The following is a 27,330-nucleotide window of genomic DNA, read 5'->3' as shown; positions in this document are numbered from 1 at the left end:
TGCTGTAACAGCAAGTGCTGTATAAAGGCTTATTTGTTAGAAGAAACTGCATGAACTCGGCTGCATTTCATAACCCCTTTTATGAGAGTGCATATTAAAAGCAATGACAAGAAGGAGAATGTTGGCATTGATGTAGGTTTCCAGTTAATATAAGCTGTCGTCCCTTTTTTCCCTATAGGCTTTTACGCCCTTTTAGTCCTAAAACCGATAATGCAGCAGCAGCTAGAGCCAGGGCTGTAGGATACTTTACATTCCCATAGTATTCTTCAGACTGATCTTAGCTGTCTGCAATTGCAGCCTGAAAAGAGTCTTTTTTCTTTCAGGAAATAAATTTTTAAAATAGAAAAAAAAAAGCAGGATAATAAATAAGTTTTTCACATACTGAAATGTTTTCTTGACTTTTCTTTTGAAACTTGTATTTTTTTAATCAGAGCTCTAAAGGTAAAATTTGGCAGGGGAAATAACTCGCGGCAAAGAGCAGGGCTATTAGTGACTCTAAAGGAAATCAGATGTAGCTGAGAAACTTACAAGCGTTTGAAAATCACATACCAAGCATGAAGAGTAGATTTCATTCTCTTCCCTGTTGCACCCCAAAAGCCATAAAACACACAGCTGAAAAAGAAATCACCATACCTTACTGGCCAGTTTAACTGCCCAGCACAAAGCTTCCTCTGGTAAAGTATGACGAGAGCTCCTGGGCAGCTGGGAAAGGAATAGGGGCTGATCCTAGCCCCTGGCTGCAGCACTGGCACTGGGCTGCAGGCAGGATCCTGGTGCCTCTCAGAGGTGTGAGCTCTGAAGGACCTAAAGAGCTGCAGAGCTGAGGAAGCCATGCACAGTGAACTGGGGCCTGAGTGCTTGGAAGTGATTGAAACCACGGCTGCTTTTCATGCCTTTATTTATTTAATGTTTTTATCCTCTATTTCTTCTCTCAAAAACACTTTCCATTCTTCCCTAGAATTTTCTAGAGTAGGTGACTGGTTTTAGTAGTTTTGCAGAGTTTGCAGCAATTTTGCAGAACAAAGCCTTTCAGGAGTCAGGAGGTGCCACGGTTAAGGTTTTGTGTGGCACCCCAGGCGTGCATGACATCGGTCTTCAGTGGTGTAATCACAGACCCTTTCTCCTTTATAAATAATTAAAAGTTTGAGATCCTGGAAACACAAATAGAGTATCTTTTAGCTGTGTGGGTGCCAATGAGGTCATGCTTGTGGATGCAACCCAAATAACGTCATGTAGTCGGTAGAGACAAGTACTTTCCATACCATGAGGGCGTCAGTTGGTTTGAGTGTATATTTCACCTCGGTTCAAAGGCAGTCACTTCATAATCCTCTGGTTGGAACTTCAGACTGCTCCTAGGACAGGCTGTGTGCTCAGGTGGAAGAAAACCGGCAAAAGTTAGAGAGCAAATATCAAATTGTTGAAATTACTTCCTGGAGAGGAGAGAGTGACATAAAAAGGTGCAAAGTGTTGAGACATCCCATTGAAATAGCTCTATGGGTCCTTCTCTTTGACCTCTAAACACTTTGGAACTTTCCTCTTTTCATCCTTAGGCCTTGTGGGAGTGCACTGTAAGGGTGAGTTTCCAGTGATGTATGTGATAAACAAAGAGAATTCCATACAGAAATTCTCTTCCTCTCATTCCTTGCACTGAGGTTTTTTGGGTGAAGTATATTTATGTGCTACATCTTCTGTTTTTTGTTTCAAATGCCTCCTGCACTCCTTCAAGGAAGACCTCCAGAGATCTTCACAGGACAAACAGTGATCTCTTATCCTTCTCTTACAGATTCGCTACATTTCACAGACGCAGGGCTTACCAGCAGAGTATTTGTTAAGTGCAGGGACAAAGACTACGAGGTTTTTCAACAGGGATACAGACTCACCATATCCCTTGTGGAGGCTGAAGGTAGGAAGATGTTTCCGTGTTTCTTTTACCTTGCGGTTGTTGGCTGGAAGTGAGGAGAGCCTAAGTTTCACAGCCTAAGTTTCTGCTTTTTGCAGTGCGGCACAGACATAGGGGGAGTACTGCCCAAGGTAAAACCGCCATCCCCAAAATCTGGAGCCCATAATACACCTGCTTGGCATGGCAATGTAGGAAATTTAGGTCCAGAACTGACCTGGAAATCTCCCTCTCAGTAGTCAATGAATTGTTGTGTAGTGGGAAGACATTGCTCTAATATCTAACTCATTTGGGGGGAAAAAAAAGGCAAGCATTTTAATTCTACAGTCAAAACCTCTAGTGAGCCCTGAGTGTCCTGTGCCAGCGTGTTTGGCTGCATGCTGTCCCCAAGGAGAGAGGCCAGTGAGCTTCTGGCTGGGATGGGATGCTGAAACTCACACTGGGATGGATGTAAGAGATCCACCACAGCTGAGAGGGCCCTCAGAAGTGAAAGAGAAGAGATAAATCACCTTGTGTAAAAGATGTCACATAACTGTGGCAGAGATCGTGTGAATGGTGTCTCGTCAGGCAAGAGAGGCACAATGGTCTCTGATGAGGACACGATGAGGCACAAATGGGAAGTGGCACATAATCTGCAGCTGGTTGCAGGGCAGTGTTGGTCAATGCCTGTGTCCTGTTTTGAGCAGACGCCAGATGATCATGAGGCAGAGACGGGGATTAAGTCGAAGGAAGCAAGAAAGTATATTTTCAACTGTTTGGATGATATGGCACAGGTAAGAGCATTGGTGAGTAACCAGCAAGACTGTTTACATGCTTTCCAGCAACACTAACAGAAGGGAATTACATAAGTTCTCTGTGTATCCTATTCTTGGGCCAGCTCCTGAAAAATACCAGGGTTATGCCACCAAATTAGCTGTTATGTGCTGCTTTGTGGGGGTGACTGCACACAGGGGCATGTATGCTGTAGTAAAGCAGCCTTGGAAAGTGGCTAAGGCATGTCTCTGAGTGTTTAAATCCTGCATTTTCTCTTGTCTCTCCAGTGCTCTCCTGTATGACCACTGGCGAGTCACATAGTTCTCTGTGTTTTAATATGTCCATTTGTTAAAGGTGACAGTGGAAATATTCACCATGGCCACAGAAGAGTGTGCTCACTGTAAAACGTGGCTGGCTGGGGCAACAATGAGAAGTACGAATTCACTGTGCCAGTCCCATGTGGTTGTGAGAGCTGATCCCAGCATAACCACTCCTGTGATGGGAGTTTGTGCTGACAAACAAACCAGTGTGCAAAACTGGCCCAACTCTAGCACCAAACTGGAGTTTGTGCTAGCAAGGTTTAGACATTGTAGCAAGTAAACATGTAAACAGGCAGGAACTGAGGAGTGGAATCAGAGGAGACTAGATAAAGCGTGAAATAATGTAACAAGTCTTTTTTTTCCCTGGCACCTGATACATGAATGGGATGTTTCTTATAAACCTACTGACAATTTTTATGTATTTTATATATTTTTTGCTCATAGGACACATAGATAAGTATCTGATGGCACAGCGTATGATAAATACTCTGATTATCAGAGCTTGCCTGCTACAGCATGGAAGCTGTTCATCCTCAGTGGAGGGTGACTAAGTGTTTCATTAGCCGCTGACCCAGGCGAGCTGAACGCTTAACAGTCTGTCTGGAGATGTGACGTGCACAAGCCAGACGAGTGGCCACCACGGAGTCTGCCGTGGCTCTTCAGCAGCTACTCCTTTAGACAGGGAGGCTCGCAGGGCATGTGCTCCAACGAAGAGTAAACACAGTTTGCTGGAGGCCTGACCATCTGCTCTTTCCCTTTGGCGCTCACTCCCGTCCCTTCTCCTTTAGGTAAACATGACAACGGATTTGGAAGGAAGCGATATGTTGGTGGAAAAGGCAGACCGGCGGGAGTTCATAGATCTGTTGAAGAAGATGTTGACGATAGACGCGGATAAGAGGATAACACCCATTGAAACTCTGAGCCACCCTTTTGTCACCATGACGCACTTGCTCGACTTCCCTCACAGCACACAGTACGTGGCTTTTGTTCCCCTTGGGTTTTGAATTGAGGGGTGAAGAGGAGAGCTGGTTGTGGTGGAGACCAAGTGTATCTGAGGGGCTTTGTTAAGATGTTTAATCCCTAAGTTTTAATCTTTTCCTGGTTTAAAAAAAAAGACAATTGCCAACTCAAGGTTGCAAGAATTGTGTTGTAGGTGCTTGGCATTTAAAACGCTGCAGTGTGTGCTACATTAATTATGTAAATATTCAGTAATTACATTTTTTTGCATTAAAATGCAGAAGAAATTATGCAATTAGTGCTGAAAGTATCAGTCTATTTCAAAGTAATATAGTCCTGATTGTTACTGGAGTAATCAACCTTATCTGCAGTGGGGAGTCAACCCTTCCTCCCAGAACCTTCTCGTCATGCCAGGAGTCAGCTTGGGGCTGTTTGCTTTTTAAGGGAAGAGCTGTTCTGCAGCAGGCTGTTTTACAAGCATAAGCAACAGGACAAAGAGTTCAATTTTCAGCTTGATTGTTGTCCACCTGTGTCACCTTAAATACCACGCTCTGACCTCAACTGACACATGTGGAATGGGGATGGGCTCCACTGCCTGATGGAGAGGAGGAGAAGTCACTCCTTCAAGCCTGACTGCCCCTTCTCCTAAGGCTGCACTACAGAGCACAGCAGCCTGAGATGTAGGATACCTGCACCCAGCCCACTGCCCATGTGCAGTTCACATAGGGACAGGCTTCTCAGGCGTTAGTGGAGAAGGTAGACACATAGTGGGAGTTTTCCTTCATGACACTTAGCTTTGAGCATCCAGCTCTACAGCACTTGGCAGTTCAAGGTGCTTTCACAGGCTGTCCCTTCCCCTTGACAGGAGAACAATTATTGGCACAGTCCTGTACTTCATTGGGTGCCATTTGCATGAGCGTTTTAAAGGCTGTCAGAATCTCAGGTGCAAAATTAAAGAGGGCTGCTTGAAGAGCTGCAGAGTATGTTTTTGTGCTGCAGAGCAACAGGTAACTGTGTCAGTTCCCCTGCCTGTATGTGTGGCTGCAGCATTTTGAGTTTGTTTAAGGTAGCTTTCCCTCTTTGAAGGAGCTGTAGCTGCCTTTTTGTTACATTTATCACAAGATAAGAGCAGCTGCTTACCAGAAGGTGGTGGGTGCACGATCTGTGTAGACCCAGACTTAGCCTGCAGAGCCGTCTTTGAGCATTGTTACCTATAAATAGATAGTAAGTGATAAATGAAAACAAGATGGGGGATGATTGTGCTAAACAGGAAGAAAGTAAAGTTTCATATAAAAAACATTCATGAATAGAAAATGACAGTAAGAATACTTAGTGAGCATCATAGGCAAAAGTCTTTTAATTTGCAACAGCCCTTCTGACTGTGCAACTGATTGTGTAAGATACGAGAGATGTGTGACCTAATGCATTGCCGTCAGAGATCTTCCCACTAACGCAACAGACCATAACCACATCTTCATTTTTGAAGTGCTCACTTGTGGCTGCTCAGGCAAAGGCCCAGAGAGATTGAAAATACCATTGGAGCCAATAGCAATGAGAATTTTACCCAAATAAAGAATTCAGCATCACGTCTCTGAATACTAAATACGTGCCAGCTGGGTGCGTGACCCTGCGAGCCCCTCCACACTGGAAGAGGTGACTGGCAAAGAGAGCCATAAGCTGTAACCAGCATGGCAAGTGGATGAAAGTTTTGTCTGTGATTACCTGTGGTTTGGAGAATAGAAACTTCAAAGCCTTGAAAGATGCAGGAAGCTGTAATCTCTCTTGGAAATAAATTGGGCAGCAGAAAAAGTGAGAGTATAGGGAAGCTGTAGCTTCTGGAAGGAATGTCTGCTGTGGCACGTTTCAGAGAGGCTGCAAGTTTGAGCAGCACAAGAGGGGCTGTTCTGCTTTCATACAAGCAGACAGCAAAGCAAGCTTAGCTTCCCATTTCACATATTTAACTTCCTGGCTCTTAAATTGCTGAGTACTCCTCAGACTTTCTGTTTGTTTTGCTTTGTCCCTGCTGGGTTTTTCCCCACCTTTTTTTAAAGTAAAGCCAGAGAACATGGTATTGCATTTGTAGAACTTACACTTTGTTAGATAAAACCATTTGGTAACACACACTACGTGTACAGAACATACACTCTTCGCAGTGCTTTCTTCTTTGTGCACGGGGAATTATATTCATACTTGACTGAAAAGAAGTGATCCAATAGCCTTCTGTATTTCTGTGACAAGTGTTTGATTTTGCTGGATGTTCTGTGACCAACAGGTATAGTTCTGTTAGTGAATGCACATAATGGGCAGCTGTGCACAGTGTCCAGAGCCTGGCTTGTCTGCAGGTGTTCATGGCCCAGATCCAGTTACCAAGATATTACTTGTAGGAAAAGAGAGGTGACCATTTGAGTGAGAGACAAGACAGGGATAAAAAGATCTAGGTCCTCTTCATGATCAACCTTAGGAATTATATAAGGTTGTTGCTTTTGAAGGGACATTTTGTTTCTTAAAAATTGTGTGGAGATATACTGCCTACCTCCAGCAGCTTAGATCATTACAAAACGATCAGCATACAGCTGATTTTCACTTCTTGGAATTTCTCTTTCTCCGTGTTGGGATAATGGAAATAAAATAAATGCCCTTATACTTTCTGAGGTTGTGTTTCAGACTCTGAGTTCGCATTTGTAAAATCAGTTACTGTGGTGGAAGTGTGGAAAACCTGTATTGGTTTTTACATGTCAAAAAATGAGATTGTACTAAAAATACACTGTTGCCCAGGTTCACTGTGGTGTTGTCTCTTAACCTCTGTATGCTTTGGTATTCTAATTATAAAAATGAAATACAGACAGTTTCATGTACCGGGTGCCTACTGTGCTCTAACAATGTAGAGAGTATTTTCACTCATTTACTGGGGCACAAAATAGGATAATTCTCAAAATTTCCATTGCTATATCAGTAACATTTAAGGGAAAGTCAGTGTAGAGGAAGAAGCTGTAATAATTTCCCCAAGAGATCCAGTTCTCAGTGTGAGATAACCTCAAAACCAGATTCCCTCAGGGCGTTGAGGAATTTGCTTTGGAATAACTTTTTGATATGAATTGTCCCATTGACTGCAAGAGGAGATGTCATGCTTCAAGATAAGCATCTGCACAAGCATTTAGCCAGACAGGGGCAATGTTTTAGCTGCTTGTCTGGACTCAGCTCTCAGCGAACTGCTTCTTAAAAGGAACAAGGATGATTTTTTAGGGGTGTCTCAGTGATCAAGAACAGTAAAATTCTTCCTTGCAAAATACATGTAAAACTATCTTTATGCTTACACAGAGGCAAAAAGCATGAGTTGTCTTTTCCTCTGGGGCTCAATCATCAGAAAAAACCCAGTATCTTTCTTTCTTGCTCTCAGTCTCTTTCAGTCTTTTAATATAGCCACTTTGTATTTCTTGCCCTGTCCCCTAGAGAGCAACTGTGACTTGTATTGCAGTGTAGGGGCCCGTGGGAGCACCCAGGAGTCCCATGGCAGCTGCTCTCGTCTTGGCCTTCTTCAGTGCAGGGTTCATTTGAGTCTCACCGGTTAAGAGAGACCTGCATAAAATAGCAAAGGGCTTTAAGAGCCTAGAAAGTGCTAAGCCTGCCATGGAGACCTGTTGCAGGGCCACTGTGATGAACTGTTACCTGTGTGAGTCGCTTGGTTGATTTTCTCTGCCTTCCTTGCCCCCCTTTGCCCACACAGTGTCAAGTCCTGCTTCCAGAACATGGAGATTTGCAAGCGGCGGGTGAATATGTACGACACGGTGAACCAGAGCAAGACGCCATTCATCACCCACGTAGCCCCAAGTACATCGACCAACCTGACCATGACTTTTAACAACCAGCTGAACACAGTCCACAACCAGGTGAGGGCATCAATCACAAGCAGCCAATGCTTGAAACATTTATGTCAGGAGGGCCTAGAAGATGAAAAGCAAAGTAGCATCCCATTTAACATGCCTGCCAAGAGATGGTGCCTTTTTACTCTCCTTCCTCTGCTCTTTTCCTCATTCTCTTTTCTTCAGGCAAGCAGTAATCTTGTGACATTTTGTGTGACGGTGAAATGTTGCCCTTGTTTTTTATGTTGTTGTTGTTGGGGTGATAAATCCTGCTTACTTGGGAAGTTGCTATGGGGAAAAGCTCATTAGTCCCTTAATGCAGCAAGCAGTACTTCACTCCCTGGGTGAGGCAGAAGTATTTGTGATCTTACAGCTCTTCTTCAAATTGACATTGAAGTAAAATGAATTTAAACCCTCTGTAACAGACACAGCACTGTAACTGATCAATAGGACAGAAGAGTTTAGTGATAATGTTTATTCTTATCTCTCATTGCTTTTACTTCAGGAGCCACAGTTGATGTGGGGACCATGTGCATATGACCCCACTGTGAACACATTGCATTCTAGTTTTGGGGGCTCTGGCTTTATAGTCATGCTTTGTATTAGTTTTACTTGCCCCATGGTTGGGGGGTGCTGTGTTAATAAATTTTATGTGACCAGCAGGCTAAGTTGTTTGCTGTGGTACTGTATCACAGCAGTGAAAGGAAGCTCTCCAGGGAGAGCACTCTAGGAGACTGAAGCTCAAGAAATAGCTGCTGTCTTTGAAGCCTTTTGGGAACAGCCTGCTCAAGATTCACTCTAGAGATTGCAGGTGGCATTGCGGAAATGGTGTTTGGAAAGCAAGGGAGCAAAAGGAGTCTGTGTAGACATGCAGGGTGCTCCAGTGTCAGTCAGAAAACCAGACTTCATCACTCAGGTCTTGATACATGTGATCACAGAAGGTCTTTTGAAACAATTCAAGCAGGTACAGACAGAGATAGGTCATGACTTAGTGTGAGAGGGTTTTAGTTACAAACACCAGTTCCCTTTCTAAGCTGTTTCTTAGATGCTGACTAAAGAAACGCATGCTACATGCTCCCCTAGGCCCCAGCTGCAGGGCAGAGGCACCGTTTGTACCATAGTTACTTGTACAAAAGGCAGACTTGCTTTCATTTCCTTGCAATTCACTTGACATTAAGATCAGTTGTTGGCTGGGGAGATCCATGGTCATTTCTGAATTCTCCTAAGGGGTGTGTGTTGTGAGCAGAACCAGTATCCCCAGTGTTCCTAGAGGAATTGGTAGAAATATTTCTAGGAAGGGTGTTTTAATTTGAACAAGCTCTAAGCCTTTCACAATTCTCTTCAATATACCACTCGTCTTGGCTTTCTTTTGTTTCCTGTCTCTGCACAATATCAGGGGATCGCCTCCTTCCAGTTATGGCTTCTGAGCTTACGAGTGTGGGAGCTGCCGTGGTTGCTGCTCAGTGCGTTGCACAGGAGAGCAGATTGCAATTCACAGCCCCTGCACCGAGAGGGGATGGGGAGGAGGAAGAAATGTTTTCTTGTCACATCCTTCATGGCTGTGGCTGTGGCAGTGCAGCATGGGTCCAGTGGCAACCAGGGCAGTGCAAAATGCTTAGTCTGCTCTCTCCTGCACCTTGATCAAAGCCTCCTCCTGGGTTCATACACTCACCATGAGAAAGTGTTGTCTGACCTTTCTCCAGCAGTGTTGCCGGCATGTTTGGACAGAGGGGAAGGATGGGCTCTGGTCTGGTAGTGTCTGGCTCCCTAGACATGCTTGCTAAGAACATATATTTAGAGCAGTGGCAGAGCTGTTTAGTTGCCTGCAACTGTTAGACTCAGTCCAAGTTTTAAAAAAAAGTCTTCAGATTTCTAGATTTTTTTGGCTTTGAAACATCCCCTTACTGGAGTTTCTGCTCCAAAAGATTTTAAAGACAAGTCAAGTGAAGTTTGGACTTTGCAAGTATTAGCGTTACCTCCTGTTATGCCTTCTGATTAGTTCAAATTCCAAACATAATTCAAGGGGCATGTGCCATCTTAGATACCAGGTATCTAAGAGGAAAGGCCAGAAATGGATTTCCCCTCTCAGGATGAGATTTCACAGGGCATGGAGGTGCTGAATCTATTTTACCTAAGAAATATGAGCAGCTTCCAGAACTATGTACATGATGAGTGAACAGTGTAATTTATGGATAGCAACATTTTCTGAGCCCATCTTCATCATGCTGCCAATCAGAGCCAGTTGGGTGAGAAATGGGGCTGCAGTTCTGCTGTAGGGAATGTGCTGTGTCTCTGAGCAGCACCGTGGGGCTGGAGGTCCCAGGGCATGGTACAGCTGTGGTTACTCAGGCAGACAGTGATCCCTCCCCCAGCACTGCCCTTGTCTCTTTGCTCCTCAGTGTCCTGTTCTACCCCTTGTTTGCTGTTTTAGTTTGGTTTTTATTTCGTCTTACACTATTTTACTTTATTATTTTTTGGATTTTGCTTCTTCCAACGTACCCATCTCCCTCATTTTTTGTTTGTTTTTTGTTTTAATTCCCGTCATTCCTTTAGACCACCAACCTGGCTCCCACCTCCTCCAGTGCCACTATTTCCTTAGCCAACCCTGAGATCTCCATACTAAATTACCAATCTGCACTCTACCAGCCCTCAGCGGCGTCTATGGCTGCGGTGGCCCAGCGGAGCATGCCCCTGCAGACGGGAACAGCGCAGATCTGTGCCCGGCCAGACCCCTTACAGCAAGCCCTCATCGTCTGCCCACCAGGCTTCCAAGGTAAGTGACGGCCTCACCAGGTCTTGGCCTGCTGCTTTATCCAGCTCTTGTTGGAAATGAGCTTTCTCAGTGCAGGTCACATGGCAGAAAAAAGGGCTGGCCTAGTAAATCAGAGCAGTGAGGTTGTTGCAGATGGAAGGGTTTGCGTTGGCAGAGGATCTTGCAGGCACCTCTAACATCCTGAGTTGGAGGCAGCTGGTCTAAAACGATGGGGCAGATACTGAGAAGGGGCTGGGGGAGAATATGTGAGACTTGTCATCCTTTGCCCTGAGCAAAGTTCAAGGCTCTTCTGACATATTTAGGTAAATTGAAAGTTTTTCCACACAATACCAGTAAATCAGTACATGTGTAATGGGTCATACTGTCACTTCTCAGTGACTCTCAGTGCTAAAAAGGGAACTCAGGAGGGTAATGCAACAGGGAGTGTGGTGCTGGTGGAGACGAGGGTTCTCCCCCATAACAGATGCTCATGATCATTTATGAGGACAATTCCCTTAGCTCCAGCCCTGCTGCAAACAGCTCTGCCTGTGTATACTGGTGGTAGGTACTACTGTCAGACAACTTGGGAGATGCTCAGTGTTAACCACTTGTCCTTCTCTTGACTTGACATGCTGTAGCAATTTGGGAAAACCAGCCAAGTATCTGTAGGAAGTGGTCTAAACAGACCTCGGTTCAGCTGGTGCAGCTTCTGCTCTTCATTTCTACAAGCCTGTCTGTGCATTAGTCTCCAGGCACTTGTTAAATATTCTGCAAGATTACCAAAGCTCTTTTGAACTAGAGAAGTTTAGCTAGACCTCTTCTGCGTAGTTAAAATGCATCTCAAGGGTTTGACTTCAGAAGTGGAGTATGTAAGCCACCATCTTCAGCTTGCTGCCTTGAGAAGGCTCTGAAGTGGAGGAGGCAGCACAGACTGTGCCATGCACTGAGGTGCTGGAGAGGGAAGCGTCCTCCAGCTCAGTTAGGCTCATGTGGGGCTCAGTCAGTAGTGATTGGAGTTTGGGGTGTGCTAGGGCCTTTTAAATATGAGTCCCAAGAAACTGTGCGAGAGAAGATCACCTGTCCCCATCAAGGCTGAGGGAGTATGGAGTTCTGGATCCCCATCCCACTTCGGTGTAAAGAGAGCATTCTCACATAGCAGTGGGTTTTGGCTGACAAAGAGCATTTCTTGTTGTTAAACCAGAGAATATGGGGAAGAAAAGCCATTCACTCCCCTCTTTTCCTTTTTTCCCTGTACACACTGTATTGAAATATTTCCTGTGCATTTGAGGTGCCCTAAAAATATGAACTCAGTTAGTCCCTTAGTGCCTTTGGAAATGTCTTTTCTGCGCCCTTATACACACGTGTCATGTTTGTGAACATTTGATGGACATCTTTGGGCCAGGGTAGAACATGTGGCACTCTGACAGCTGATTATTCAGAGGGTCTGAGCACTGCAGTTTAAGTGGGCATCAGTGAGTGCCTTTAGGCATCTCTGAAAGCCAGCCCCTGTTCCTGGCGATGCTGCTGGTGGCTTATGCTGTACCTTCTGTGCTGGTGGAACAGGGTTACAAGCCTCGCCTTCGAAGCACGCTGGGTACTCGGTTCGGATGGAGAACGCCGTTCCCATTGTCACTCAGGCTCCTGGGGCCCAGCCTCTTCAGATCCAGCCAGGACTCCTCGCACAGGTAAGCAATTCTAAAGGCACCGAGCTCAGCAGGTAATTGCTGTGGTGTTTAGCTCTTGGAGGCTGAGGAGAGAAGCTTTCTCTGAGGGCCTTCTGTGGTGCAGTTCAGAGACTTGGGCAGCTGCACGTGGATCTGCAGCTTTCTCTGAAATGTCAAAATCTCCCCCAGCTCATTGTTCTGCTCAAAGACTATGTCAGAGTTGTGAAAGCCACTGGAAAAACCTTCTTTCCTTCTGCTTTTCTACTGGAATCAGTGGGAAAGCCTCAGAGAAAGCAGTGTCAGGCCTCAGCTGAGAAGAGACCAACAATAACCTTCTTGCATCCTCCTGAACTTGTAATCTTGGGGGTAGTTTGCAGCCAGGAGTTGCATTGAATTCCATGCTGCTGATAAATATCTTTCATGCTTTAGGTTTTCACTGTTCTGTTTTATGAGCTGCACCTCTGCTCTTGAGGTATGAGAGAGATGTAGGAGGCAGAGGCAAGAGCCCCACACTCAAGGAGCTCTCCTTGTCAGCAGTTCTTATTGGCACAATTGTCTGAAATGTTCTCACAGGAAAAGCATGGTTCCTCCTAGAAAAAACCAAACAGGAATGGGTGCTACTGATCACATGCACATCCACAAGGCGTACCCCACCTCCTCAGACCAGAGGAGCAGTTCATTCCTCCTTGTGCTGGCTTCAATGAATCTGCCCCGACTGTTTTTGGACTGGTGCCATGCTGATACCAGACAGGGGGAAAAAAGCCCTTACTATACTTAAGACTAAGTTGTGCAACCTGGAAAAGATGACCAGTTACTAGTTACAAAGGCATGTCTCTGTCTCAGGCTTGTTTGATCTTCCATGCCAGCAGGTTCATATGCAGTCAGGTACCAGCAGACTTCAGGGTTTACGCCTGTGCATTGCACTGCTGGGGTAAGACTGTTGGTGCTATTGCCTTCTTTTGCCAGCTGCCAGTCACACTTATCTGGTGAAGACAGATCAAAATGCAACTTGCAGCTTGTGTGGTTTCCATCAGCTAGTGTGCCCTGCCCCTTCCCAGTAGCAGAGCCTTTGTCAGAGAGCTGTCTGAAACATCAAACCGGTCTCTACTGCGGCCTGTTTTAACAGCTGACATGGGCCACCTCCCTTGTTTGGTAGGAAAGGAGAGCCTAAGAGGCAGGGGAACAAAAGCCATGGCAAAGCAAGGAGCAGTCTGTGCAGGCTCAGTGGCTGGCACCTCTTGCTTGTGCAAGAAGTCAGCCAAGGCAGTGAGCAAAGGAGGTCACAGAGCTTTACATGCCCCCACCATTCTGCCAGGCCTCCTGTGGTGTGCTATTCTTTGGGGCTTGAAGAGGTGAGGGTTGGATCTGAATCATCTCAAAGACAGCAGGGTCCTGAAAGATCTCAGTACCTCCTGCTCCTTCTTTCTTCTCGTGGTGGTCTCGTTGGGCTCTATGCAAGTGAGGAGTGCTTGGTAGTAAAGCTCCTCCTGAGCACCCTCCTGCCCACAGGTTACCAATAGCAGTGCTGCCTCTGAACACCCACTTCATGGGCTCCTCCTTTCATACTTTCTACTGACGCTTCATTCGCTGTCACTTCCAAAGGGGAATTCTGGCTGTTTCTGCAAAACAGAAACATGCCACTTGCATAGATTTTTAATTTTTTGATGTAATCCAAGAGCGGCAGTGTGCCTGTTGCTGTGCCTGTTTGTCTCGCGCAATGAGAAATGCGAGCTGTCTCTGATGGCAGGGCGCTCTGATTGATGCCACTGGCATCTGGTGTCCGTGGGCCTCGCTCGGTTCGGGCTGAGCAGCTGGTCTGATAAACAAATCTGTACCCAATTCCAGTTTTTCTGAATGGAAAAACACAGCTTCTTTGTGATGCATTGTAGTCACATCTGATCTCGGCGGCTGCGTGTCTCTCTCCCAGCAGAGAGCTGTTCCTCTCATGCACAGCTGCTTATCTAATGCTCTTCAGCCTGGGCTGTGTGACTGCTGCGACTGCAAGAGGGACTGGCCCCAGCAGAGAGTGCAGCACCTCCAGAGCCCACTTCTGTCTGTCCCCTGCTTTATTTGTCCCACTGATCAGGCATGGTGCTACTCCTTGCTCTCCCAGAGCTGTGTAGTGCCATCAGGCTTTCTCCCCTGTCCAGCACATGGCACAGGTTTCTGTACTTGCCCTCCTCAGGATGCCTGTGGCTGGTAAAGCCTTACTGCATCTCAGTGCAGGTGGCATCAGGTTCTTCCTGAGCATTTTGTGCAAGACCAGGTGTCCCGGACAAGGGATCCAGGGCAGAGGCACTGACAGAGCTTGAGCATCATCTCTGGCAGCTGTGTGTCTGCAGCCTGTGGCATGGAGCTAGGCAGTGCAAGACAGAGCAAGCAGGCTGCAAGATGCAGGGTCAGTGGCTAAAGTAACTTGGTTGTAACTTCTCTGGGTCTCTTTTCACCCTCTCAAGCAAGTGTGGTCCACATACTGTATGCACAGAGGCCAGTGAAAGGAGACTGATCCTGTCTTTACTAATACCTCACTGCGGCTTCAGATCTCAAAAGAGGCAAAGCTGTACAGTTTTCTGGCAGGTTTCCATGGTGTGACCCAGAACTGTCCCCTTGTCCTTGAATAACACCCTGGATTCTGGATTTTCTCTCCTTTTAACTCCTTCCCAACAACACTTCCCACAGAGATCCTGCCACTGGCTTTCAAAACAAACACGTTATTCCATTAGTTGTTTCTGTTCTATATCCGGAGCACGAGCTCGGTCACACCAGGGGACCTACCAGCTCCTGAGGACAAGGGCCAGAGCATTGCTCCACCACTCCAGCAAAATTTTGTAGTAATGCACTAACTGGGACCGGGCTGCCGCTGCCAGCACAAGCCTTCCATGTGTAAGCACAGCACACTGTGCTGGTGGATCAGCCTAGACAAGTCTTATCTGCAGATTAAATGATTCAGTGGTCCTTACCTAATAAGTGAGGAATTTGTGCCTAGGCCCTGACACTGCATCTAAATTTATGCACTGCAGTTGGACAAGGAGCTTAGATTTGTTCCATTCCCTTCCTGAAAAGGGAGGAAGCAGTTTTGTCTGCAAGTAAATCCAGGTAGTCCCCTGGGATTGACTGCCAACAGTAGTTTAGTCTCCTCTTTTAAAGCAAAGCTGAGGTAAAAAAAGAAAAGAGAATAATAAGAAGGCTTTTTTCCTCCCTGATCTTTTTGTGCCTTTGCCTCGTCCTTTTGCCTGCTCCAAGCAGCACCAGTCCATGGTTGTGGCTCCCTAAATGAAGGACTCTCAGGAGCCTTGTGACTCTCCATCCTTTGCAGATGTTGCTGAGAGGCCTCACTATAGCAGCCTTGATCCTTGTGAGGATAGGGAAGGGGATAAATGCATGCCTGGAGGAAGCCTCCCCTCAAATTTAGCCTCCTTGGAGCAGTGAGATAACACAACACAGGTCCAGTACAGTAGTGCAGGTTAGGACTAAGGTGGGCTGCAGCTCATACCCCTGAGTTCCTCAGCCCAGCAGCGAAAAGCTGCCAGAGCCACGTTCAGGCAGCACATAGCAAAGAAAGTTTCCCAAGTTCTAAAAACAACCATCTGACTTGTGTGGAGTCACTGGAGCAGGACAACCTGAGTCATGCCTGTGGCAGCACAGCTGGAGGGGTGATTGCATAGCAGAATGATGGCTCAACTCACAGGCAGAGATTTTCCTCCCTCTAAGGGGGGGGTAAAAGCTGCAGAACACGTGGAGAGGACAGGCATGCAATGTGTAGCTGTGCATTATTTGAGAAAGTAAGCTGGCTGTAGAAAGGGGAAATTAACAATGGAGCCAGTAGTGCCCAGATGATCTAGGGATCCAAAATTAGACGGTGCTAAAAAATTTGATGTTTGGGTTGAAATGCCAACAAGTTTTGATCCCTTCCATTCCCAGTTTAACCTAAAACACAGCTGCTGCTTTGTATGGCAGGGATTTTTTTGCCCCCTCCTTTGCATTCTCTATATTAATAACTATTCCTGCTTTTGCTGTGGTTTCCTAACAGTGTTTGTCATCTGTGACTGAAAGGTGGTAAGAGCTATGTAGTATGACCATGATCATTATTAGGGGCCCCAGCTGAGCATGGACCATCGCTCGTGTTCCGTGCTTGATCCCTTTTGTTAAGAAATTGCTTTCCCTCTGTCTGACAGCAAGCATGGCCCAGTGGCACTCAGCAGATCCTGCTCCCTCCCGCCTGGCAGCAGCTGACCGGGGTGGCCACCCACACTTCTGTCCAGCACGCGACCGTCATCCCAGAGTCCATGGCAGGCACCCAACCGCTGGCAGACTGGAGGTAAACTGGAGGTGTTTGGAGGTGCCCTAAAGTACCCACAGGTGCTGGAGGAGGCATGAGGGCTGGGGTCTTGTGAGGCTACAGGGCTGAGAGGAGAAGGGCTGCAGCCTGTGATCCCACTGTCTGAGAGCTATGGGAGACTTCTCTGCTCCATGCCCTCGGAGTGGAATGCTGTGCCCACACCACTCCTTCAGTCTGTTCCCTGGGGAAAACGCTCCATCCTGGGAGTCCAGCAGGCCCTGGAGGAGAGGGCACCTCGGTGACGGGCGGTGGGAGGCTGTGGAAGAGCCTGCTGAGGAGCCGCCGGTTGCATTCTAAACGTGTGCCTGTGTCCCCGCTGTGCAGGAACACGCACGCCCACGGCAGCCACTACAACCCCATCATGCAGCAGCCCACGCTGCTGGCCAGCCACGTGGCCCTGCCCGCCGCCCAGCCCGTCAACGTGGGTGTCGCTCACGTCATGCGCCAGCCGCCCGCCGCCACCTCCGCCAGGAAGAGCAAGCAGCACCAGTCAGCTCCACGGTGAGTGCCGGGGGCTCCCCGCCTGGGTGCTTCCGACTGCGGCCCCGCCACGCCGGCGTGCTGGTGAGGGAGGTGCTCGCTGATGCCTGTGGGGGATTAGATCACACATTTTATGATGGGGCTCTTCGCTGCCTCATCTCTTCGGTACCCAGGAGGTAGTCAGGTGTGTTATATACACAGTGAGCATCGTTTTGTGTGGGAGTTAGTGGCGGGAGAAGATGCAGGATGGGAGGCTCAGGCCCTGTTCATACAGTTTGTTACACTGCTGCAGTTACCCGAGGCCCTGTAGTCACCACGATTTAAAAATGTAACCATATTCTCAGGTCGGTGTGGCACAGTGCCCAGTTGCCACACCTTTTCTTCCCACATCATCTGGAAGAAACATTGCTGAGGTGCAGTGTTTGCACCTTGAGGGGGCTGCATCTTCAGGAACATGTGCCTGATGTGCACACACAAGATCTGCCCTTTCAAAAGCAATGGGGTGATGACCAGTCTCCTGAGCTTTATGGCCACATGGAGTGGAGGAGTGGGGTGGCTTTAGGCCACCTGAGCTCTCTAGCTTCTAACATAGATCATTAGCCCCTGTCTTCAACAGTCCACACCAGCAACAGATACCCATTATTATATCCTGGCCTTATTATAATCACGGCAGCATAAAACAGGGAGCATTTTATAAGGATATCTCATACTGGGCAGTCTAGAATCTGTCATCTCTTGGTAGGACCATTTGGCTCTGGAAGGAGGAGTCTGGGGTTTCTTGCACAGCTCAGATTGTAAGATCGTTGCAGTACCTGTCACAGCACTGTAATCTTGTTTAGAGGACAAGGCTGTTCAAGGTGTATGCACAGTTTTTCTGGAGAAGGTCCTTTGGGCTGTGCAACTATCACACTTCTTTTTTAAATGAAAAAACCACAAAACAGTGAAGGGGAGAGAACCAAAAGGCGTCACCACTTGTGCAGTGGCAAAAACTTGAGCTTGTGGCTTTCCTGGGTGACTGGACTGGGGCCAGAGGGGCTTTGAGTTCGCAACCAGTTTGACTCAAGAGGCCACTATTTAAATCCTTCCCATTTATCTGGTCTCTAATGTTGGATTTACTTTGGGTGGGCTCCAGCTGTCTTAGTCTATTCATAACACAGAGAGGCAGCTCTGTCCCCAGCAAGCCAGCAAAAGAGAGTGCCTGTTGCAGCCAGTGTGCCTGTGCAGGGTCTCCCCTCTCCCGTCACTTCTAGGGCGGGGTGGTGGTGTTCAGGAGGAATGGGGGCACTCTCCGAGCAAACGGTTTCTACAAATTCATTGACTGTGACTCTTTTTGTGCCAAATGAGGAACCATGCTCCTTTTCGAGAGGAGGGTACTCCACGCTGCTCATTGGTATTCAAAAACCACTTTGAATGCTACTGTGCAGCCATTTGTTATGCAAAAGAGCCTGTGTAAGTTGGTGTAGTGTGATATACTGCCAGGGTGACTTCCTTTTGATGGATGCCACCTATTCCTTTTGTTAGCTTTCAGGCCAGGCTGAACACGCAGCCCAGGCCCCACTGTAGAACAAAACCAGAACTTTAAGGTTTTCTTCCTTTTTGAATCTCCAGATGTTCTGCAGTAGCGAAAAGAAACACAACCAAGAAAGGAAGTGTGGGAAATGAGTGAAATGGGCTTCAGTCAGTGTGCTTTGGTAAATAACCCCATCTGTAGACCCACACTGCACTGTTTGGCAGATAGGGGTGTGTTTGGATCCCTGATCCAAGTGGGCCTTTTCCAACTGGTCAGGCGGGTAAGCTGAAATAGGAAGACTGGGAATGTTTCTTTACTGTATAATAAATATATTGTGTATTTCTTCCTGATTTATATATGTTGTATGCTGCTTCACATGGGAATGAAATAAAACTGAGTATATGTCCTCCCATCTGCCTGCTTTCATCCATGGGACATCACATCCTAGAGGATAAAGTCTGGAGCAGGAAAGTTCATTGAAAAAGATTCTTAAACAGCAATTCATTTCTGTTTAAAAAGAGCAGTTTTTCTGATAAGTGATTGTTGTTTTCCACAACAAATTCTAATTTTAGCTCTAGTTTTTTTCTGGCCAAAAAATATCTGGTCACGATGCATCCATGCAGGATACAGGAGAAAGAGATTATCATTTGGGTGGCTCTTCCTCCTGTGTCAGCCGTGCTGTGCCTGCCTTTGTTCTGTATGTCTGGGTGGAGTGACTGGCCTTCACCCTCCCAGTGCAAACTCCTGAGAGGCAGCAGTTCTCATATGGAAATTTCTAGGGGAAACAAATTTAAATTTTTTTACTAAAAGAAACTACTTTTCAGCCAATTATATGAGTAAGTCATGCAAGGCACTGTCTTCTTTGAAGAAGTGACTCTGCCAATTTTGCAGTTTTCCCAGACTCCATAACCCAGTCCTACTGAATCAGAGACCAGGACTCACAATCCATGGCAACGGGCGACTTAAGCATACAGAGTTTTAACCAACTAACACTTCTTCCCCTTTCCAGAAATGCATCCACCTATGAAGTTTCATCCTCTCAGTCCATCAGCTCGCCCCAGCGGTCAAAACGAGTGAAGGAGAACACCCCTCCCCGCTGTGCCATGGTGCACAACAGCCCTGCCTGCAGCACCTCGGTCACGTGCGGCTGGGGCGACGTGGCCACGAGCAGCACGCGGGAGCGGCAGCGGCAGACGATCGTCATCCCCGACACCCCCAGCCCCGCCGTCAGCGTCATCACCATCAGCAGCGACACGGATGAAGAGGAAGAGCAGAAGCATGCACCCACCAGGTGAGCAGGAGTTCTCTGCTCTTCTCTGGGTGCAGGAGAAGGAGTGAGGGGCGTAGAAGGGTTGGAGTTGCAGGTTGTAGGGTTCCAGGAGGTACGTTTGGGTCTCAGCAGCCCGGTTGTCTTTGATTTGTGAGGAAAATTACCAGCTGAGGACTCTACAGATTCAGGTGATGCTCCCTTCTGTGCTTTACATTTGCTGTGTGACCTTGGAGAAGTGTAGTAGTCTTTTCCATACCATGGTCTCTCATCTGTAAGAGGAAAGAACAGTTTTCTCCATCTCCTTTTTGTGGAAAGGAGACTTTAGATAGTGGTGATGAGCCTCTGTAAGTGAGACATATATTTAAAACAAAGACAGAAAGAAGGGCTTGGAAGGAAGGGACCTTAAATTTGCCTTTTCTCTTTCTAAGTGATCCAGGCATCTGTAAAGAGCCTTAAATGACATCTTCCATATGTAATACTTTTCTTTAAAAAGCTCTCAAAAACAATGGTTCTGTCATAAACACTCAACAATGATAAATATATTGCAAGAGGTTTGCTCAGTCCGGATTGTGTTGCCAAAATATCCTTGAACTATCATAAAAGTGGCAGAAACCGCTTTTTGTCTGACACTGCAGAGGGGTATAGATGAGGCTAGAAAGTGGTGGCTGAGTTTGCTCCTCAGAGACTTAACTTATCCAAGTGAACAGCGTGGCCCAGGACTGCTGCCACTGCTGATCATCCCTTGTGGATCAGAAAGGACTTAATTTTCTAGGACTGTCCTTTCAGCACCTTTCATCACATGCAAGTGCTCTGGGTTTCCCATCTGATGCCAGTCACAAGACATCGCTTTGCTTTGTAAGATGTAGAGAAGTAGCTTTGCAAACAGCTGAATAATTAGACCATCTCTATATTGGTAACTCAGGTAGGAAACTTTTAACCTTATCCTTCCAGTGTTGTCAAGAGATTATTATTTTTCACTTACTTAGAACACGTTCCATGGTAGATTTTCCTTTAATCACCAGAGATACCTCTCTGTGTCTCTGCATCTTTGCAGCCTGGTGGTAAGTGAAGCCTGCAAATGTGCACAGAACAGACGAGACACATTTGGCCTTCAGGAGCTAAAAATCTGTAAAGAAAAGCCATATGATTCAGGCATCCAGGCTGGAATTTCAGCATGCCTCCCAACAGCCACTGCTGCTTTCCATTCCTCTCTCCATGCTAGTGAACTCCACTGGGCAGCAAGAGCTTAGTGCCTCTCAGAGTCAGCCTTGCCATGAATGCAGTGGTTCACAGGACAGCCTAACCTATTTCACTTTAAAAATAAAAAAAATTTAAAATTTCTACAACTTCCCTTACTTAGATGGGGGTAGAAAGCATGTTTCCAGGAGGAGTTGCATGAAGACCAGTGTGAAAGTCAGGGGGACTATAAATAAGAAGCCCCTTCTTCCAGGGCTCTTGTGGGAAAGGAAGGGCAAGACAAAAGAGATGGTGAAAACTCAGGGGTCGTGGGAGCTCTTTTAAAGCATGTTTACCCACAGTGCTGATCCCAGACTTCAGGACATTATGTGCAAATCCTTAAACTTACCATCTGGGTGTCATTCTTGGGTCCAGAGAGGGGTGAAGGAAAGAGCTGGGATACTGCAGCCACTTCAGCCAATGGTTGTCTCCTCTGCTTCAACTTCACTGCCATCTGACCAGTTTCTTCACTCAGCACCTCTCCAGGAAGACAGGCAGAACAAAGTTTAGGAGCATGTCTGGAAATCAAGTTGGGAGTTTGAAGTATTAAAAGATTTGGGTCTGCCGAAGGGCTTGGAAAGTTGTCCTGGGAGCCAGACTTACATAAACAAACTGGCTTTGATATGACTAAAGCATATTCCGGACATGTTCCTGCCTGGGATCAGATCCCTGGCTACTTTTTGTATCCATATGGCATATCTATAGAGTGCCAGGGTGCCAGCATTCCAGAAAGGCCAGAGCTTAAGAGCTAGATTTAACTTCTGAGCCACGTAGAGACCTTTTGCATGGATACGAGTGAGTTAAATTGCCTGTGCAGATGTAACCAGAGCAAATAGAGAATTAGAGGCAGAGACATAGGTGGAAAACAGCATGGCCAGAATGAGAATTTTTTGGTGAAAGTCTCCAGGAGAGCAAAATCAATTTGCTCAGTACCTTTTGACGTGGGTAGATGTTAAGACTGGATTCTCAGTTGGAGTGAGAGTGTAGCTTCCAGTCAAGGAGCTGTATCAGCATTTAATGCCAGTGGACTTTGTCCCTGATGAAGTCTTTCTCATTCAAAATTTGTCTCATTCAGGGAAGTGCCTGTAAGTTTTCTTACTTGCCTGTTTTATTGGCTCCAAGAAAAATGGGAGTGACAGTGAAGTATGTGCTTACTGTAATCAGTGCCGAAAGGTTCAGGATCCAAGTTGAAAATGGAACCATGCAAAGAATGCATTGTCTGGCTCATATATGCAAATATTACCATATTGGGCAATAGCTGTGGTGTGGGGGTGAAAAATAAGGAATCACTTGAAACGTGCTATTTTTCACATCCTAGAAACATTAGCTTTTTCTAGGTTAGAATATAGAAATCATAGGGCATTTGACAGATCAAAGGTAGTTGCCTGATCACATCTTACTGATAACAGTGGTAACTTTGCATTAACTTCGCTGTCATTGAATCAGCTCCTCAATTTGCTACAGCACTTCTTTCTTTTACTTCTTACAGGGCTAGAAATTGCCCTGTGACCTGTGAGACTAAAAATGTTTATTTTATTGATTCCTCAGTGAAGAGAGATTGGTTGTGAGAAGTAGATCCTTTGGTGGTGTAAGAGTTTCGTCAGTCTCAGTTTAAGAAGTACTGGTAATGTTGGTAAAAATTGATACTGCTGATGCAGTAAAGGAGCCCTACAACTTGGATTTGCTCCGAAAGGAAAGCCTTTCTGCAATACCAGAGCAGCAGGGAGAGCTTTTCTCATACAGGGAATGCACATTTTTTATTGGTGAAAGAAAAATCTGAAAAATTGATTGTGATGTGAGTAGAATTTTCCTTTTCCTACTGAAGGGTAGGAAGTGTTATGTTATGTGTTTATGAAATACCAGCTGATCAGGAAGGCAGGGCAGCACATTGCTCGTTTTGCACTGTTGATGACGGTAGTTTGGTGTAACCTTTATAAAATCTATAGTCATCTGAAAATGTTGGGCTCCTGTTGGGTAGAGGTGCTGGGGAGGTGGCGTGAGATGAGCTCTGGAGGACCTGCTCGGTGGAGCCTTGTCAAAGGGGGCCATCTACTGGGCCCCAGCCCCGTGCCTAAGGCACAGTCACCGAGGAGGAGCCTCAGCTACAGTTCAGCAGGGCCCATCCTCAGAGAGATGGCCAGAGATTTTGCAGGGGGCAAATTCCTGATTAGAAAAGTAAGTTCATCAAAACCAAGGGTTTTTTGCTGGCTGCATTGAGGTTTTTGTAGTAATACCCTCGACACAGTGAAATCTGGAAGAGCTTCAAAACTGCAAAAGGTTTTGACCTTTGTTTAAGGGAAGAAAGTGTCAGGGAATTAACTAACTAAGGAGAAGACTTCTCTTTTCTGGTTTAATGGAGGGTTTTGTTTCTTCAAAATATAAGTAAATAATAGGAAAATAAAATTAAAATGGTCAAAATAAAAAGGGAACCTTTTTACCAAATGGAACCATTTTTACCTGGATTCTGCTGCTCACAAACTTTTGCGTGTGATATTTTGTCCCATAGAACAGCAGGGGGGAAAATTGCTTATAAAGAGCATTATATGAACAGGAAACTATTTTGTCACCCTGTTTGTTTCATGAGCTTGTACACTCTCAGCGTCCTTTACAGGGAGATTTCATCGGGCAGAGAGACTTCCAGTGCTGTGCTGTAAGGTAATAACCCCGTGACTTATTCTGAATAGGAGGTATTAGGTCTAACTGTTACTTGTAAAGCAGTGTGAAGAGAGCGAGACAGAAAGTAGATTGATATTTCTTTTTTTAAATTTATTCCTTTTTAGCTTCTCTACTTGCTCTTGCAAGAAAGTCTAGTGGACAGAGCAGCTGACTGATAGTGCAAGTGCAGTCGCAGTGGTTGGAGCACACAGTGAGTAGCACGTGGTAGGGGTTACGTACTTCCCAGCATGCAGCTTCAACTGCTGCACTGGTTTAAATTTAAATCCTCCCTTGATTAAATATTTCTAAAGCTTAGAAGTGGAGAGAAATAAAGCAAGAGCTGAGACATAGAGCAGAGAGGCACAAAGGCACCTTGGAATTGTGGTGGGGAGAGAGAGCATGCAAGGTCCTGGGGAGGGATGCACTGGGCTGCACTGGTGGTCCAGTTAGGGACGTTTCTGCATCCATGCATTGCAGAGCATGGCAGGAGGAAGGGATGGAAGGAAGGGCAGTGGACATGACTGTTGTGATGTGCCTAGATGACTTCCTCTCCAAGCAATGAGTGCAGCAGCCAAGGAAAACATGACTCTCCTTGAAACAATACAATGGTGGCCTTCAGCTGGGTGGCTTTGGGGATGCTTCCAAAGAGGCAGGAGAGCCCCTCAGTTCCCCACTACCTGTGCTGGTGTCATAGGTAACATCTCTCCACCTTGGTTTTCCATGGCTTCCTGACATTTATCACTGTCTTTCTGGGCAAGGCAGACTGACCACTGCTGTTGTGTCGGCATGTTGAGGAACTGCCTCATTGACCATGTTCACTGGCACAAAATCTTTGCAGGGTTGTGGGGTTTTCCCTCTTAAGATGGGAAGCTCTGTGGTGTAGTCTCTGTGTGAGTCTCGGCTCTATAACAGAGCGTAAGCTGGTGTGGGTTGTTAATCACCTTGTTCATGTCATGCAGTGGTGGTGGAGCCCACTTCAGAAGCCTTACACACAGAAGTTGCTGGCAGGCACAAACCAGGTGTTTTTGTCAACTTGCTGATGTGCACATGTGAGGGGCAAAACACCATTTGTAATTCTCTTTTGACATCTAGCCTATTGTGGCTGTGTTCTGCTGTGCATAGTAATGCACTGACTCTGCATAGCAATACACTGACTAACCACAGTCATTTGGTAAAAAGATTGCTGCCTTCCATCTCCAGAAGACACTGACATGCAGCTAATACTTAAAATTACAGAGATAGACAGTAGCTCTGTCAGCAGACCTTCAGCAGCAGGACCTTTACAACTTGCTAAGCAATTCAGTTTATATGACTTAAATAGCAACGACACATGCTGTATAGCCTAATAAAATGGCCTCAGTGTAGTACTTGATAAATATTTCTTACCATCACAAATTCACAAAGAAGGTGAGAGCAGATTAACAGGTCAGGATGGAGGCTGAGCTGAAGAGAGGGGGCACGTTCCCAACACTGAGCTATGCATGGCATAAGATTTCAACATGAGGAGAGTGATTGCAGTTGTGGTGTGAGTTTTTGTTGGCTGACTCGATGCTTTCCTAGAATAGGTGGATTATTCTGAAGCAGCAACCTAAAAGGCTTACATGTTATTAAGTTTTCAGAGACCTGGAACAGAGTTTTTGCAATGTGAGGTAAAGCTAACATGCCCTGGTGTATATGCACACCAGTTCAAAGGCACAGTTGTGCGACGGCTGCCTTCATCCTCCAGGCCGGAAGGCCAAGCTGGTGACCTTGAGAGCTAAAAGACTGTTGCTACAGTGTCAGCAGCACTGAAAGGTTTTGTAGCTCTTGGAGTGAACCACGCACTGAAGAATTGCTCCCACTAGACACCATTTGGTTTTTCTGTGATTCTGCTGTAACTCGAGGTATTCAGGGAAAAAAAGATCTGTTCCTGCAACGCTGCCACATACCAAGCTTTTGGGCTGGGCCTTCAGCAAGTGAAAATCATCTCAAGTTGCATTGTTACAGGAGTTGTTGTCTCCTTGTCCTTGGCTATTGAGGTGGATTCAGCATTGTTTTAACACCTAGTTCAGCATCTTCTTTTTCTGAATTTCCTCTCACTTTTTGTTCTCAACATCTGCCTTTCAGCACCTTGCCATTAACAGTATCTCAGATGACCACCTTAGTTTCTTGCCGGGTGCCTGTGCACAGACTGCCTTCCTTCCCTTTCCTCTATCAGACTTCTCCTTGCTGGAGGGAATAGGGACCCACATCCATCTCTGCTGTGCACTCACGAAGGTTATGTGATGAGAGCCATCTCCAAAACCCACTTCTACTTAAAAGGCATGGTCATGCTCTGTGTCTGCACAATGGACAGACAGGAATTGGTTTGGGTCCAAGTTTGGGGATAAGCTCTTTAGGACCAGGTGGGAAGGGGATACTACTCACAAACTAATAATAAATGTACAAAGCAATGCTTATTTTATCTGCTGTTCCGAAAAGGAGGACACAAACCCTGGCAGTAAGGGTTAAAAAGCCTTCCTGGCTCAGTGTTTTTCATTCTGTGTAGATGGATTCACTGCCACTTCACCAGTCTTCCCCTGTCCCTCCTCTGGAGAATTAAAATATACCTCCCCACATAATGCAGGCAGGCACACGAGCTGACCAGGAACACAGAGCGACTTCCCAAACTACTAAATCACATTTGCTGCCGCTTCTGTGCATGCAGGAGGGAAAGCAATTACCAGGCTTGGAGAGAGCTTAATAGGAAGGGGGCAAGACTTTTAATAGTATTTTTCTGTGTAAGCACAAACATCCCCAAAAGCTGTGGCTGAGTTATAGGAATACAGTAAGCTTGCTGAGTAGGCAAGTGCTGTGTCAACAGGTAAAAGCTCTCAGTCCTGATAGTTTGTGAGCAGGGAAGGCGATCCATCAGCCTGGGCCTCACGCAGATAACTCCTGGGTTACTGAGAGGTGGGACGAGCAGCTGAGTGAGTCCTTAGAGGGAGCTGGAAAGAGGAAAGCTGCTGGCTAGCAAGAAGACTCTGAGTAGGGGGAATGCTAACTGCTGGGCTGAATTTTCAAACGCCTCCATTTTGGATTAAAGTGTATCTTTAAACTGTATGATTTTCAGCATGAGTTGGGCCTTTGATGTTTTTGAAATTCCCACCCTTCATCTCTGGGGCAGGCTCTGATACAGCAGGTGCTGAGCTCTTGGCACGTGTGATTAGACCAAACTGACTTCTCTGCCTGCTGTAACATTAACCACAGTTGTTACCTTTCCTAGAGACAGAAATCCAGCTGCTTACAGTGGGACTCCTCATGTACTTGAAATGATGCAGCCTGCTGAATCAAGAGGCTGATCGCTTGGGCCCCAATCCTGCAAATATTTACCCATGGGCTTTAACTCTGTTACGGGAATAGTCCAGTTGACTTTGGGAGATGACATGTATTAGCAGTGCTGAGCACTTGCATAAGGCCTGGCAGGACCATAACTCTGGTGCTTTTCAGATTCCCATCCATGAAATGAGTTACTACCCTGATATGGTCCCTTTCTCTGGAAGGGTTTGGGGTCACTTATTTATTTAACCAAACAGTTATACTTGAATTTTTTATTGTAGCCAAGGAGCTTTAACACTTTGAAGGAGAAGACTTCCCAGGGTACCTGCTTTGACAAGCC

The 27,330-nt window shown here is 46.3% G+C and overlaps 1 protein-coding gene across 1 annotated transcript in view; it reads left to right on the top strand.

The window, feature by feature from the left end:
* HIPK2 (homeodomain interacting protein kinase 2) overlaps positions 1-27,330 on the top strand; it is a 126,957-nt gene that overhangs the window by 93,658 nt on the left and 5,969 nt on the right. The window contains 9 exon segments of the mRNA XM_048300470.1: positions 1,784-1,903; positions 2,584-2,670; positions 3,759-3,943; positions 7,652-7,814; positions 10,341-10,560; positions 12,103-12,224; positions 16,379-16,521; positions 16,867-17,043; positions 19,542-19,823. Coding sequence (XP_048156427.1) covers positions 1,784-1,903; positions 2,584-2,670; positions 3,759-3,943; positions 7,652-7,814; positions 10,341-10,560; positions 12,103-12,224; positions 16,379-16,521; positions 16,867-17,043; positions 19,542-19,823 — 1,499 coding nt within the window.

Source organism: Corvus hawaiiensis, chromosome 4, assembly GCF_020740725.1.
Source record: "Corvus hawaiiensis isolate bCorHaw1 chromosome 4, bCorHaw1.pri.cur, whole genome shotgun sequence".
NCBI lineage: Eukaryota > Metazoa > Chordata > Aves > Passeriformes > Corvidae > Corvus > Corvus hawaiiensis.
Note: the sequence above shows the minus strand (reverse complement) of the source record. Positions and strands in the feature narration are given on the sequence as shown.